Source organism: Siniperca chuatsi, linkage group LG3, assembly GCF_020085105.1.
Source record: "Siniperca chuatsi isolate FFG_IHB_CAS linkage group LG3, ASM2008510v1, whole genome shotgun sequence".
Lineage (NCBI taxonomy): Eukaryota > Metazoa > Chordata > Actinopteri > Centrarchiformes > Sinipercidae > Siniperca > Siniperca chuatsi.
In genome coordinates this window covers 1,562,939-1,577,130 of record NC_058044.1, presented here as the reverse complement: position 1 = coordinate 1,577,130, position 14,192 = coordinate 1,562,939, and the positions used below count along the sequence as shown (strand labels likewise).

The following is a 14,192-nucleotide window of genomic DNA, read 5'->3' as shown; positions in this document are numbered from 1 at the left end:
AAAAGCATTTCAGAACAGGTTCTCTTTAAACCCAGAATGTAATACGGCACCTAAATCCACTAAATGGGTTTAGATCCGACAGATAATATTACTGTTTGAAATTTATGCAATAAAAATGTATATTTTTCTAAAAAGGAAACCCATTAGTTGTTCATTTTAAAGAGACCCGTCTTATTTTCTCTTTTGCGTATTTACTATCGCTCTTTAATAAAGCAAAAGTATTTCTTATGCGATTACTTGACGGAATAATCGGTAGCTGAAGCCTAAATCACAGTCGGCAGATGAAGTCTGTGTGAATGTGGAAGTTATTTAGACTCAAAACACGGGTCTGACATTGGTTATGATACGACTTTGGAAATATATAACGTTCAAGTTTCTGTCTGACCTCCACAGAGCAGATGTAAAACTGCAGCGTATTGTTAGAAACAAACAAACTTGCAATCCAAGAAGCTTTGCATTGTAATCAGATATAATCACATCTTGTAAGTACAAGACCTTTTTATAAGAAGAAAGCATTTCATAATTACGAGAAAATTAGCTCAAGATACAGAAGTCATGATTACAAAATCTAGTCTATTTTTTTTTCTTTGGTGAATATAATAATGTGAGAAATATTGGGGGTTTGTAATTTGAGTGAATCAACCCCTAAACATCACCAACAGACACTTTCAAAGTTAATACTGTGTTAACTCTTACATACTGTTTGGGCCAAATCTGACCCGTTTTAGATCCACCAGTGAGAGTCAAATCAAGGAAAATGGTGGTTTATCTGCGTAGATTTTTTACGGGACAGTAGTGACAGAGTTCAAGGTCCCCCTTCCCTGTGTTCCCACCACATTTGCCCAGGTTCCCACCGAGACAGCCACCTGTTGGTCTTTGAAGTGTCATGGGGGAATCCCGAAACAGCAAAACAGAGTCAACCAGTTCAGGGATGATCATATACGGTGCACAGAAGGAACCGAGGTCACAGGCCTCGACACCGTTGCAAGATCTGCACCTGCACTGATACAAAATGTAAACTAACGAAAGCCCATCAACTCCCAGCTAACCAACAGAGATCAAGAGAGGGGTTTGGGGGGGTCATGAAAGATTAAACAGCTATTTATTAATGTCAGATAGGCTTTTTAAACCTTCTAAATATATAAGTGGTTCAAAACAGTATGTAGGCGTTAGTATTAAACTTGTTGTGTTAAACCTGCACTGACTTTGACTTTGTAGAGAGAAGTTGGGGGGTTTTCACGTTTGCCTCAGTACAGAGAGTTTTCTTGGAGCTGCATCTAGTGGACATAAGAAGAACTGCAGCTGAATACACCTGATGGTGGTTGTTGTTAACTGAGCACAGGTAACCAGCGGCAGGTGCCGCAGGGTGAAGATGAGTTTGGTACCTCAGCGTGGGTTACTTGCTCTTGGCAGCGGCCGGAGGGGAAACGTAAGCGACGATGCCGGGCTCGGGAACGCTCTCCTCTCTGGCTTTGTGCAGCAGCGGGTTTGCCTTCAGGTTGTACCAGCCCCAGTGGATCAGCCCCAGACTCGTGCCCATCACAATCAAGACTTTGTAGCCCCTCCAGAACTCCCGCAGGCCCATGACTGAGAGGCACCGAGCTGGGAAACACAAACAGGGATGAATGTCAGCTCTCCCTTGATGTAGAATATAGATATGAGTCTATGGGAGTCATAGGCTATAAACCTGGCAACACATGCTGCATAAAACATTTTGAACTCGCAGACACCAAACTGCTAAATACAACTGCATGAAAAAGTCCCAAAAGACACTGTGGAAAACCAGAGGGGATTATTTATTTACTTTTGTCGTCTTGTGATCACAGACTCGTTGGTTTTAGAGCTGAAACGATTAGTTAAATAATCAATACAACGATTCCGATAACTGATGTAGAGCTCAATAACTAATCGATTAGCCAAAAGACCGTCAGTTAACCTGCAGCTGTTTTGATATTCGATGCAGCATTTAAGTCGTTTGCTTTCTTGCAAAAACACCAAAGCTTCTCCGGTTCTGCTTTTCTCCGTTTTACACTTACAAACTGAATATCTTTGACTTTTTTTGGACTGTCGGTTGGGGAATAAAAGTCATGTGAAAATGTCACCGTGGAACTATTGAGATGGACTTTTATCACTATTTTCTGACATTATATAGAAAATAATCAGCAGGTTAATTGGTAATGAGAACAGTTAGTTATTCTCATTACCAAGTCTCGTCTCATTCTGAAGCTCGTCCAGTCATGTTTTTAATCACCTCAGAAATATTGCAAAAATCCGATGTATTTTAAATCTTAGTGAAGCAGAAACTGTTGTGCGTGCTTTTATCTCCTCACGCCTCGATCACTGTAACGGCCCGTTCACTCGTCTTAATCTAAAAACTCTGACAGACTGCAGACTGTACAGGACTCAGCTGCTCGGCTGTAAACCAGGACCGAGAGGTGCGACCACGTCACACCTGGTTCAGCCTCTTTACATCGGCTCCCTGTTGGTTTCAGGATCGATTTTAAGATCTTGTTGATTACTTTTAAGGCTCTTCATGGCTCCAGACTGTATCTTACACCTTGTAATCCCTTATGAACCTTCAGGTAGTCTGAGATCTTCGGGCAGGGGTCTCCTGTCTGTTCCTGAGTCCAGGATGGAAACTAAGGGGGACAGAGCTTTGGCCATCAGGGCCCCGAGGCTCTGGAACAACCTGCCCGAAGACATCAGGCTGTCTGAGTCAGAGTCTTCGTTTAAGTCTCGTCTCAAAACACATTTTTATCTGAAAGCAGATCCTGATTTTACCTGAACTGGCTGTTTATTTTATTGCTTTTCTGTATTTTATTTCTTTATATTTCATCATTCACTGTGGTGTTTTATTTCTCCTGTTGTGAAGCACTTTGTACTTTGTTTTGATAAGTGCTCTATAAATAAAGTTTTATTTATTTTATTATTAGTTTTAGCCCTTGGATTGTGTTGTGTTATACTGACAGGTGTCTCTAATATTTTGTAAGCTACATATGAGACACACCACTTTACACAAACAGCAGCACAAACTGAACATTACAACCTTCATGAAGGAGGAAGGTTGAAGTTTTAGCTAGCTGTACCTAATAAACGGATAACTGAGTGTTTTATTACAATTCAAACGCCTGTGGGCAAGGTTATTTAATAATGCTACAACATAAAGAGGAACTGGTTCAACTAAACAATAATGTTTAATAACCACAGCAGACAGCTAACGTTGTCTAACCTGCTAACAGTTGGGTGAGGTAGCAAAGCTAGCCGACGGCTAGCTAGCTGCCAACGGGCTCGTTGGTATCTGTTTACACCGCTGAGCAGGACAAATCAAACTTTACTAAAAAATGTAATAATAATAATAATAATAATAATAATAATAATAAACGCACCTGTGTTGACATGAAAGAACAGCTCTCACCTTCACAAATCAGCTGTTTCTCCTGCGCCGACCATGATGTCCGGTCCGGAACTAAGGCTCCTGACCAGCTGCCTGAACGGTTTTATTAGACGCGTTCAGGTTAAAATGAAAGTAAAGTAAAGTATGTTATAAAATATGAAACGTGTTTATTATTGTATATTATTTATAACTCATACACACTTTAAGAAAAGATACATTCAAACAAAGCCCGAAATGCGTTGGTGATTTTACAACGTTTTGCAGCCAGGCAACCATGTAGGAGCCTATCTTGGTCACATGACCTTTCGGTTTATTGGGAGATTTCCCCCCTAAGTTTTGCCTTCTAGGCTGCCAGTCAAATGTTTTATATTAAAAGGTCTTCAGTAAATGTGTGGGACTTGTGAGAGACAGATAACAATAAAATAAGTATAATAATTGCAATTATAAAATAAAATAATGCTCACGATCAAAGCAGCAGAGGTATGGTCTTGGTTCAAGATCCAAAAATGCTGGATCCTACATTTCCCAAAATGCAACTCCTTTTTCTGTGGTCATGTCATGACTTTGGAGCTACCGTAATTACCAGGTTCCATAAAGTAGTGTTTATTTCCACATCCAAGTCGTAATTAATACATTTTTCCTGAAAGCTCCAATATATCCGACTTGGAAGTAAATAATATGGAAGCGCCCGAAAAGTCAAAACAAATATGGATCCCTCATGTAAGCCAAATTAATTGTTCATGTAACCCGAATTTAGATGGATGTAGTGCTATAATGTCAATGTAAAGTATTTTTAACCCTCACATGACCAACTCTGTAATCATACAGCCGCTTTGAGTTGTCCAGTGGCGTGAAAGGTTGTCTCGACCCAAGGACATTTTCTCACACTTGTCACGTCATCATTTCAACTTAAAATCTGGGAAACAACTGTTTAGAAAAAAGGTCTAATTAACTTAACAGCTTTGTAAAATACTAAAATGAAAGATACTTCAACCTTGTCATTGACCAATGATCAACGACCAACGATTCTGGTTAAATATGTAATTTTCTAATAGCAAAACATGCTGTCTGTATCCTTAAGTCCTAACAAACGTGTTTAATACATTTTCGATCTCATAAAACATTTGCAAAACCTGTTTTTTACATTTTGAAACCTTCATTGTTTACATCAGCTTGTAGGCTTCTTCTTCTACAACTCTTATCGTCGCATTGCTGTTTTTTTAAAACAACAACAATGCTTTACTGCCCCCCGCAGGCAGCAGAAGTGTGTATCACATCACCAGCTACAAACCTGATGCAAACAGTGCAGCAACACAGTTCTCTACAGCGTCGCCAGAGGTCAAATAACCCTCAGTGTACCCTAAACACCTCAGTATGATTCAAACAAAGTGCTTTTAGGATCATCTAACACCGTCTTAAACCTGCTTCCCGACATTTGCAGGAGGAGGTGGACAGAATGGATCAGAGAGTGAAGGGGACTGATCCCAGACCATCTCCGACACTGCTCACCAGCTCTCCAGAGCAGACTGTGTCCTTCGGGTCAGGTCGGGCGCTGGTCCGCTCTCTCCTCAAATAGAGACTGGGAAGACTGGGAAGTGATGGTGAAGAATCAGCTGGAGGGCCGACTGCAGGATGCAGCGCCGTCGTTTCTGAGTTGTTTTTATTTCTTCAAGATGGCGAGTTTGGTCGCGCTGCCCCACTTCTTAGTGGAAAAAAACGTCACATGATTTTGAAAATACCTACAAATCCCAAATGTTCCTGGAAAATCGTAGAAAAGGTTTCAGTCGTAGTCATCTGGACACTGTTTTCAGAATCAAGACGTTTTGGCTCCCATCCGGAAGTCATTCTCAATTGTGAAAAAATGGGACGGGAACTCAGAAATTTAAGCTACTCTGTGTTGCTTAAGCCCCGCCCTCAGGAAGGAGTCTACCTGAGTATCTGTTAATAGCTAGTTTCACCTGAAACTGACCTAATTGTTTCCAAGATGGCCCAGTAATCAGTAATCAGGCCTATTGTTTTCTGGCTGCATCTACTTCATCACTGTTAAGTGCCTGATTAGCATATGATTGGCGTGACCAAGGTGCTAATACACTGTGGTAAACTTTGGGCAGATTGAAGCTCAGACCACCATTTCTGTTCAAAAAGGGGTTTTCTTTTTTCACAAAAATGGCTTCCTTGACGCCCCGTTCAAACCTTCCTGAGGGCGGGGCTTTTGTAACACAGGGTAGCTTAAATTTCTAGTTCCCGTCCCATTTTTTTCACAATTGAGAATGACTTCCGGATGGGAGCCGAAACGTCTTGATTCTGAAAACAGTGTCCAGATGACTACGACTGAAACCTTTTCTACGATAGAACACTCCTGGACGAATGAGGGACTACACCGTCTCGTTCCTGGAAAATGTAACTGAAGTAGTAGTGTCTGGCCCAACACTGTGTACACAATCTAGTTTACATAGACAAATGCAGAACAAGACAGCAAAACATGCATGGTGAATATTCTGAATCATAATATCACCTGTATATTGAAACACACTTATCTAGATAAATCCTGCGTCATAAAATCCTGTGTTGCAAATTAGCTCGCCCCCTAAAAATAAAAGCAGACCCTGTGACAATGGCTACACGTTGGGTTACTTGTTGTTAACTCACCGTCGTAGAAAAGGCCTATTAGAAACACTTCTGCCTTTAGGCGCAATCCAACAACACACCACACGATCAAGTTCGTATTAAGCATACTGCCGCCTTTAGTGGCCGTGAGAATAAGTCAGTTTGTAGTATTGTGTTTGTCCTCATCCAGTCAGTCACTCTTCCTCCGACAGTGAACACAGAGACATGAAAGCGACAGCCGTCGTAAAGGAGAGCAGCGCTGCAACACTATTGGCTGAGGCGGACAAAACACATTTGATTGAGACAGTTTGCTAACCTACAACCTAGCTAACGTTAGTTCCATTACTTGCTGTGTTGTTGTTCGCTCTGTATCGTGGTATTTGTCATAGTATTGGATTTCTCCAGAATCGCATACTCCACCTTCAATTCCTTGATTTCATTGATTTGGTGCACAAAACATCATATTTTAGAATGATGATTTCATCCAGAAGATGAAGGACGTAAAAGTTCTCCCCTCACAGAGACTCGTATCCCCACTGAGGAAGCAGTGAAGGTCATCAGACAGCAGCTAACACAGGAACTCAGTTGGTAAGATAGAACCAACCTCAATCATCCAACTACTAGAGTTTCAAAGTAAAGTACCAACCAACCCCACTGAAGATAACTTCACCAAACAACACTGCTAACTAGAAACTCACTAATCATTCATGTCTTGCCCAAGGACACTTCGGCACGTAGGTTGGGAGAAGCCGGGATCGAACCGCCTACTTTCAAATTGGTGGACGACCCACAGCCACCCCTGCTGTTTTTAGATACTTCATGTTCATTTGAAGGCTGACAGAAGCATAAAGACCACAGTGTACAAGAAACCCACTCACACAGACCAATATAACAATCTGAACTCCACCAACATCTACAACAGAAAAGATCAGCTGCGAGGACCCTCCTGCACTCCCGGGGCTCAGCAGGTGATGTAGAAACCTGAAGCCTCCAGCTCACATGAGAATGGACGTAGGAGACATCTTGTGTCCAACACATTTGCATATTCACAGATTTTTCAATAAAGGAGAACAATGTGGAAAAACTCTATCAGACAGAAAATATTCACAACAGATTTATTTTTATGTGTTTTAAAAAATGTCTGGAGGGGATCTTTTAATGTGGACTCTGGTCTGGTCTGGCTCCTGTTTGCATCACCCAAAGCATGATGGGAAGTGTGGTACTAACAACTCTGAACTTATTCAACCCAAATGGATATTTAAAACAACTGGAGTGACTAAATACATATAATTTCTATCTTTTATGTTATTAGTTTTATGTTCCCTACTATCAGTCCGTTTGTTGAGAGTATAAAGACTCAGAATGTCGCATCAACATGGTTCTTGTATCCCTGAACACTGACACTCCCATCCATCCATTCACATACAGACATTTACTAGAAATGTACTGGAAATAACTCAAATAAAGAAACATTTCAACCTTTAATGATCAACATTAATAATAATAATAACTCATCCTATTTACAAAAACTGTGGAATCATATTTCTACAAAGTAAAATGATTGGTACATTTGTCTGAAAAAAACATTCATATTTTTACATTTTTATGTGTGCGTGGATCGGGACCTGATTTTATTGATAATAGATACTGTACTTATTTGTGTGAAAGAAAAGCAAAGAAAACCTAAAACTAACATCTTTATACCTTTACCCCACAAATCTGAATGAAAACATTTAAAAGGTGTTTCGAGGTATTTCAAATCACAGACATGCAGCGCATTTAACGAAAAAGAGGAGATGTTCCTGTTATGATTATGAGTTAGTATGACTTACAGAAAGATGGTGTGTTTGTCAGCAGTGTGAGTATTTCTCTGCACAGGAGACTCTCCCTCCTACAGTGAACACAGAGACACTGAGGAATCAAACCCAAACCAGAAACCAAAGCCAGGATAAAGAGGTTCAGTGAATGTGGTGTTGAAGGTGTGGAGGTGGATCAGTGTGTCAGAGGAGACTCTGTAGAAGGACAGAGTGCCAGCAGGACAGTCCACATACACTGCTACTCTGTTAGAGATGGAGGAGGAGGAGGAGGAGGAGGAGAAGAAGAAGAAGAAGGAGGAGGAGGAGGAGGACAAGGAGGATGAGGAGGAGGAGGAGGAGAGGACTGTTCTTCTGTTATTGTGCCAGACAGAGTAACCATCATCATCAGAGCACCTCAGATTCCAGGACTGATTATTCCGCCCAAAGCAGCAGTCATCACTGTCTCCTGTCCTTCTGATTCCTCTGTAACTCACTGATATATGAGCCCTTCCTCTCCACTCGACCTCGCAGTAACAGCGACCAGTCAGACCATTTCTACACAGCAGCTGAGGCCAGTGGTCAAACCTCTCTGGATGATCAGGATATGGCAGCTTCTCTGTCACTACTGTCACCTTCCTGTTGTCGTCAGACAGTTTGAGGTTTCTGTTTACTGTGTTTGTGTCCAGTGTGAGTTCACAGGCATCTGATGGAGAGAACAAGACACAGTACAGCAGCAGTTTATCATCTAACACACCTGATGGGCTTATTTCTTGCTTTATTAACAGACTGACTGTTAATTAGATCAAAACTTCAGAGTGACTCATCTTTTTGGATCTTCTTTCAAACTGAGAATTGAATGCAGATACACAAGCTTTTGATTTAAACTACTTTAACATGTGCTGCCTTGTTTTCATGAATCAAAGTGAACACACACTTACACTTCCTCAGACCAGGTTTCAGCCTCTGCTCTCCACCATGTTCCAACCTGGAGGAAGAAACAGAGTCAGGATGAACCTTCAGAAGCTTCCTCATCAATGATCTTCATAAACCTTCACTCAGATCCACCATTAAGACAAAACAGCTGCTCATTTCATATGGCAATGCATGTCTGTTTAACAAACTACAAAGAGACATGTAACCTTCATTTATAATGAATTATTGAATTGGTGACAGATATTTTTGGTCATTGTATGTATATGGAATAAAGATCTTGGCCATTTATCTATATAAATAAATTGGCAATATGGAGAAATATTAGTACACATTTGGAATCATCAACTGTTGCATTTTAAGTTTGTTCATTGTTGTTACTTAACCCCAAGATCCTTAAAGTGAGCTGCTCTTTTCAAAAGGCCAGTTGGTTGTATTACTACAGAGCAGAGTGACATGGGCACTGTGTGTGTTAACCATTACAGTCTGCTATAAACAAATTAACATCTGTAACCATAGTAACTGTACAGACATTAAAGATGGCGACAGATGTAGCCTCAGAATGCTTAAATATTAAAAATGCATAACATGGCCCACTCGGATTCCATGTCCCCAACCTTCCCCTCCCACGATGCATGAGAAGTTCTTCCTGAGGTTGGAGTAAAAGACCTCAGCCAGGTGTTTTCAATTCTCCTTCACTACACATTTGGGTTTACCAGGTCTGCCCGGCAGTCTCTCTGCCGCCATCTGATCCAACTCACCACCAGGTGGTGATCAGTTGACAGCTCTGCTCCTCTCTTCACCCAAGTTTTCAAGACATACGGCTGCAGATTTGATGTTACAGCCACAAAGTCGATCATCAGTCTTTGGCCTAAGGTGTTCTGGTACCAAATATACTTATGAACCACCGTATGGTGTTTGTTATGGCCAATCCATGACTAGCACAGAAGTCCAAGAACAAAGCACCACTCAGGTTCAGATCAGGCAGGCCATTCATCCCAATCACCCCCCTCCAGGTTTCTCTATCGTTGCCAAAGTGAGCATTGAAGTCCCCCAGAACTATAGAGTCCCTAGGTGGCACCCTTTCCAGAACCCCACCCAGTGACTCCAAGAAGGCTGGAAACTCCAAACTGCTGTTCACTGCATAAGCATAAACAACAATCAGAGCCTTCCCCTTGGAGACTTGCAGTCGCATAGAGGCGACCTTATCATGCCCCGGGGAGAACTCCAAAATGGTGGCGCTCAGCCAGGAGCTCATGAGAATCCCCACAACTGCCCAGGGCCTCTCACCCTGGGCTACTCCAGAAAAGGAGCGAGTCCAGCCCCTCTCAAGGAGTTTGGTTTCAGACCCAGTGCCATGCGTAGAGGTGAGCCCAACTATATCTAGTTGGTACCACTCCACCTCCTGCACTAGCTCTGGTTCCTTCCCCACCAAAGAGGTGACATACCCATATCCCTAGAACCAGTCTACGATGCCAGGGATCAGCACACCTATGTCCCAGCCTTTGCCTGCCACCTGGCTGACATTGCATGTGACCTCAATGCTATCCCTGCGGGCTGGTCCATGTAGTTGTTTTGGGCCGTGCCACCAGATGCTCACCGACGAGCTTCCCTCCCAGGTCTGGCTCCCGGGGGTAGCCCTGGTTTCCCTATTCTGGGTGAGGTGCTGCAGCTCCTTCGTGGCCAATTCATCTAGGGTCTATGAATCTCTCTTAGTCTTTACCCTCCCCCTGGGAACAATTTTCCCTGGGAGACCCAACTGGGAGCCACTGCCCCTGACAACACAGCTCCCAGCTTCACAGGGACGCACAAACCCCTTCACCACGATAAGGTGGCTATTCTTTGGTAAAACTAAATCATGTGCAGAATTTATTGCTGCCTCAGACTTACAAAGGTAGGCAGGTATGCTAGTATGGTTTTTAACCATTAAACTATCAAGAGTATGCCAGCAGTATGGCTCTGAGAATGGATATGTTCTCAGATATGTCCGTTCACCACTTTGATTCAGACTGAAATATCTCAACAACTATGAACAATTTTGTACAGACATTCATGGTGCCCAGAGGATGACTTGCGATGATAAACTCAGATGGTGAACATGGTAAAGATTTATACCGCCTTAACATCAGGGGTGTTAGTATTGTCATTGTGAACATATTAGCATGTTAATGTTAGCATTTAGCTCAAAGCACCACTGTGCCTAAGTACATCTTCACAGAGCTGCTAGCATGGCTGTAGACTCTTGTCTTGGCTTGTTTTTACCAGAGCAACAAGGGCAGCAGGAGCCACAATTTCTTTATTCTTTGCTTGAGAGGTGTTTTTATGTGTTATATGTATTTGTATGTTATTCACTTAAGGGTATAAAGCAATACAGTTCAACAGCAGCACAAACTACAGCCACAGTTTCAACAGAAACTGACCACTAAAAATGTCATGAGGATAGAACTTATTGCAGGGCTGGTGGATTAGCTAGCTGGACTTTAGAAACTAGTAACTGAGTGTGTCTGCTGTGTCTGCTGGTTCAGACTGTGAACCAACAGTCATCAGCTTGTCAGTGTGACTGAGAAACAGTGTGTGAGCTCTTGTTGTCTGTTCATACCTGAGAGTGTCCAGTCTCCAGTGTGGATCCTCCAGTCCAGCAGACAGCAGCTTCACTCCTGAGTCTCCTGGATGATTGTAGCTCAGGTCCAGCTCTCTCAGATGGGAGGGGTTGGATCTCAGAGCTGAGGCCAGAGAAGTACAGCCTTCCTCTGTGATCAGACAGCCTGACAGCCTGGAGACACACACACACACAGACAGATAATTTGTTTTTGGGTATCAATGTGTGTCCTTTTACTTAGTGTGAATTCCCTGTTTAGAATTAGCTGAAAGTTAGAATTCCTTATTCGTGTGTGAATGACACCAAAACCAGTCGTCAACAGAATCACTTAACATTTTGAGTAAATTTGCTGCATAATTACAGAAAAAAACAGTCAGGTCTAGAAATTTTGTGCAGAGTTGTTGCCTCAGTGTTTTTGACTATATTCTACACAAAAAATCCTACAGACATTGGGTATCATCAGTGACATCAACCTGTATGTCCAGCAACATTTAAATGGCCATCTGTTAAACATAAGCTGAAACCTGACCTGAGAGTCTCCAGTATACAATGTGGGCTCTCCAGTCCAGCAGAGAGCTGCTTCAGTCCTGAATCCTGCAGGTCGTTGTTACTCAGATCCAGCTCTCTCAGACTAGAGGACTGGGAGCTGAGAACTGCAGAGAACTCCTGGCAGCATTTTTCTGTGAGCCTGGTTTGACTTAACCTAAAATATAAATGAGTAAAAAATATTTTCCTATGTTTCAGTTTAGTGTCTATGAACTGTAGGAGATGGTGTATTTATGAGGTACATTTGTGAAATGTTTTTATCATTCAAAGTGCAAACATATTATGATCTGAACATGGTCAAGATTAAGCACACTGTTGAAAACATAGAAATAGTCCTGTATGATATTGTTATTGTCATTAAAAAATTAAGTTTTGTTTCAGCAATATGGAATGTATGCGGCATGCAATGTAAAACGACCATAAAACACTTTATGTTTGAAGCACAATACGGTGTTACACAAACAGATCAGAGTGGGGTCTGACCTGAGAGTCTCCAGTTTACAGTGTGGACTCTGCAGTCCAGCAGAGAGCAGCTTCACTCCTGAATCCTGCAGGTCGTTGTTACTCAGGTCCAGCTCTCTCAGACTAGAGGACTGGGAGCTGAGAACTGCGGAGAACTCCTGACAGCATTTCTTTGTGAGACTAGTTTGATGCAACCTGATTTAAAACAAAATAAAACACATTTTCGTTCATCTTCTTCTTTTCCTTTCGGCTGTTCCCTTTCAGGGGTCGCCACAGCGAATCATGTGCCTCCATCTAACCCTGTCCTCTGCGTCCTCTTCACTCACACCAGTTAAGTTCCTGTCCTCTCTCACTACATCCATAAATCTCCTCTTTGGTCTTCCTCTAGACCTCCTGCCTGGCAGCTCCAACCTCAGCATCCTTCTACCAATATATTCACAGTCTCTCCTCTGAACATGTCCAAACCACCTCAGTCTGGCCTCTCTGACTTTATCTCCGAAATATCTAACATGAGCTGTCCCTCTGATGTCCTCATTCCTGATCCTGTCCATCCTCGTCACTCCCAAAGAGAACCTCAACATCTTAAGCTCTGCTAGCCTCTTGTCTTTTCTTCAGCGCCACTGTCTCTAAGCTGTACAACATTGCTGGTCTCACCACCATCTTGAACACCTTTCCTTCATTCTTGCTGATACTCTTTTATCACACAACACACCTGACATTTTTCTCCACCCGTTCCAACCTGCTCGCACTCGCCTCTTCACCTCTTTTCCACAGTCTCCATTGCTCTGAACTGTTGACCCTAAGTACTTAAAGTCCTGCACCTTCTTCATCTCTGCTCTCTGTAACCTCACCGTTCCACCTGGGTCCCTCTCATTGACACACATGTATTCTGTCTTACTGCGGCTAAGCTTCATTCCTCTGTTTTCCAGAGCAGACTTCCATCTCTCTAGATTTTCCTCCACCTGTTCCCTGCTTTCACTACAAATCACAATGTCATCCGCAAACATCATAGTCCATGGAGATTCCTGTCTAATCTCATCTGTCAGCCTGTCCATCACCAGAGCAAACAAGAAGGGGCTCAGAGCCGATCCTTGATGCAGACCCACCTCCACCTTGAACTCCTCTGTCACACCTACAGCACACCTCACCACGGTCTTACAGCTCTCATACATGTCCTGCACCACTCTAACATCCCTCTCTGCCACTCCAGACTTCCTCATACAATACCACAGCTCCTCTCTTGGCACCCTGTCATGCCCTTTCTCTAAATCTACGAAGACACAATGCAACTCCCTATGACCTTCTCTGTACTTCTCCATCAGCATCCTCAAAGCAAATACTGCATCTGTTGTTATCTTTCTAGGCATGAAACCAAATTGCTGCTCACAAATGCTCACCTCTGCCCTTAGCCTAGCTTCCACTACTCTTTCCCACAACTTCATTGTATGGCTCATCAGCTTTATTCCTCTGTAGTTGCCACAGCTACTGCACATCTCTCTTGTTCTTAAAAATTGGCACCAGTACACTTCTCCATTCCTCAGGCATCCTCTCACTCTCCAAGATCTTGTTAAACAAACTAGTTAGAAACTCTACTGCCACCTCTCCTAGACACTTCCATACCTCCACAGGTATGTCATCAGGACCAACTGCCTTTCCACTCTTCATCCTCTTCAATGTCCTCCTCACTTCACTCTTGCTAATCTTTGCTACTTCCTGCTCCACACCAGTCACCTCTTCTACTCTTCGTTCCCTTTCATTTTCCTCATTTATCAACTCTTCAAAGTACTCCTTCCATCTTCCCATCACACTCCTGGCACCTGTCAATACATTTCCATCCTTATCTTTAATCACCCTAACC

At 42.6% G+C, this 14,192-nt stretch overlaps 2 protein-coding genes across 17 annotated transcripts in view; one reads left to right on the top strand and one right to left on the bottom strand.

Moving 5' to 3' along the window:
- LOC122873028 (NACHT, LRR and PYD domains-containing protein 12-like) overlaps positions 1 to 14,192 on the bottom strand; it is a 1,034,258-nt gene that overhangs the window by 503,658 nt on the left and 516,408 nt on the right. For 9 of the 16 annotated variants that reach the window (XM_044189269.1, XM_044189274.1, XM_044189271.1 and 6 more), the window contains 5 exons: positions 12,356 to 12,529; positions 11,856 to 12,029; positions 11,327 to 11,500; positions 8,736 to 8,782; positions 7,470 to 8,500 (listed from right to left, as the gene is read on the bottom strand). The exons of the other annotated variants lie outside the window; for them this stretch is intronic. In XM_044189269.1, the coding sequence (XP_044045204.1) occupies positions 7,893 to 8,500; positions 8,736 to 8,782; positions 11,327 to 11,500; positions 11,856 to 12,029; positions 12,356 to 12,529 (1,177 nt within the window). In that variant the 3' untranslated portion in view covers positions 7,470 to 7,892. Of the gene's footprint in view, positions 1 to 7,469; positions 8,501 to 8,735; positions 8,783 to 11,326; positions 11,501 to 11,855; positions 12,030 to 12,355; positions 12,530 to 14,192 lie in introns of those variants that run through there. 16 annotated transcript variants of the gene reach the window in all.
- The window catches only part of LOC122873033 (NACHT, LRR and PYD domains-containing protein 3-like), a 573,599-nt gene that overhangs the window by 336,029 nt on the left and 223,378 nt on the right, over positions 1 to 14,192 (top strand). The window lies entirely within an intron of this gene.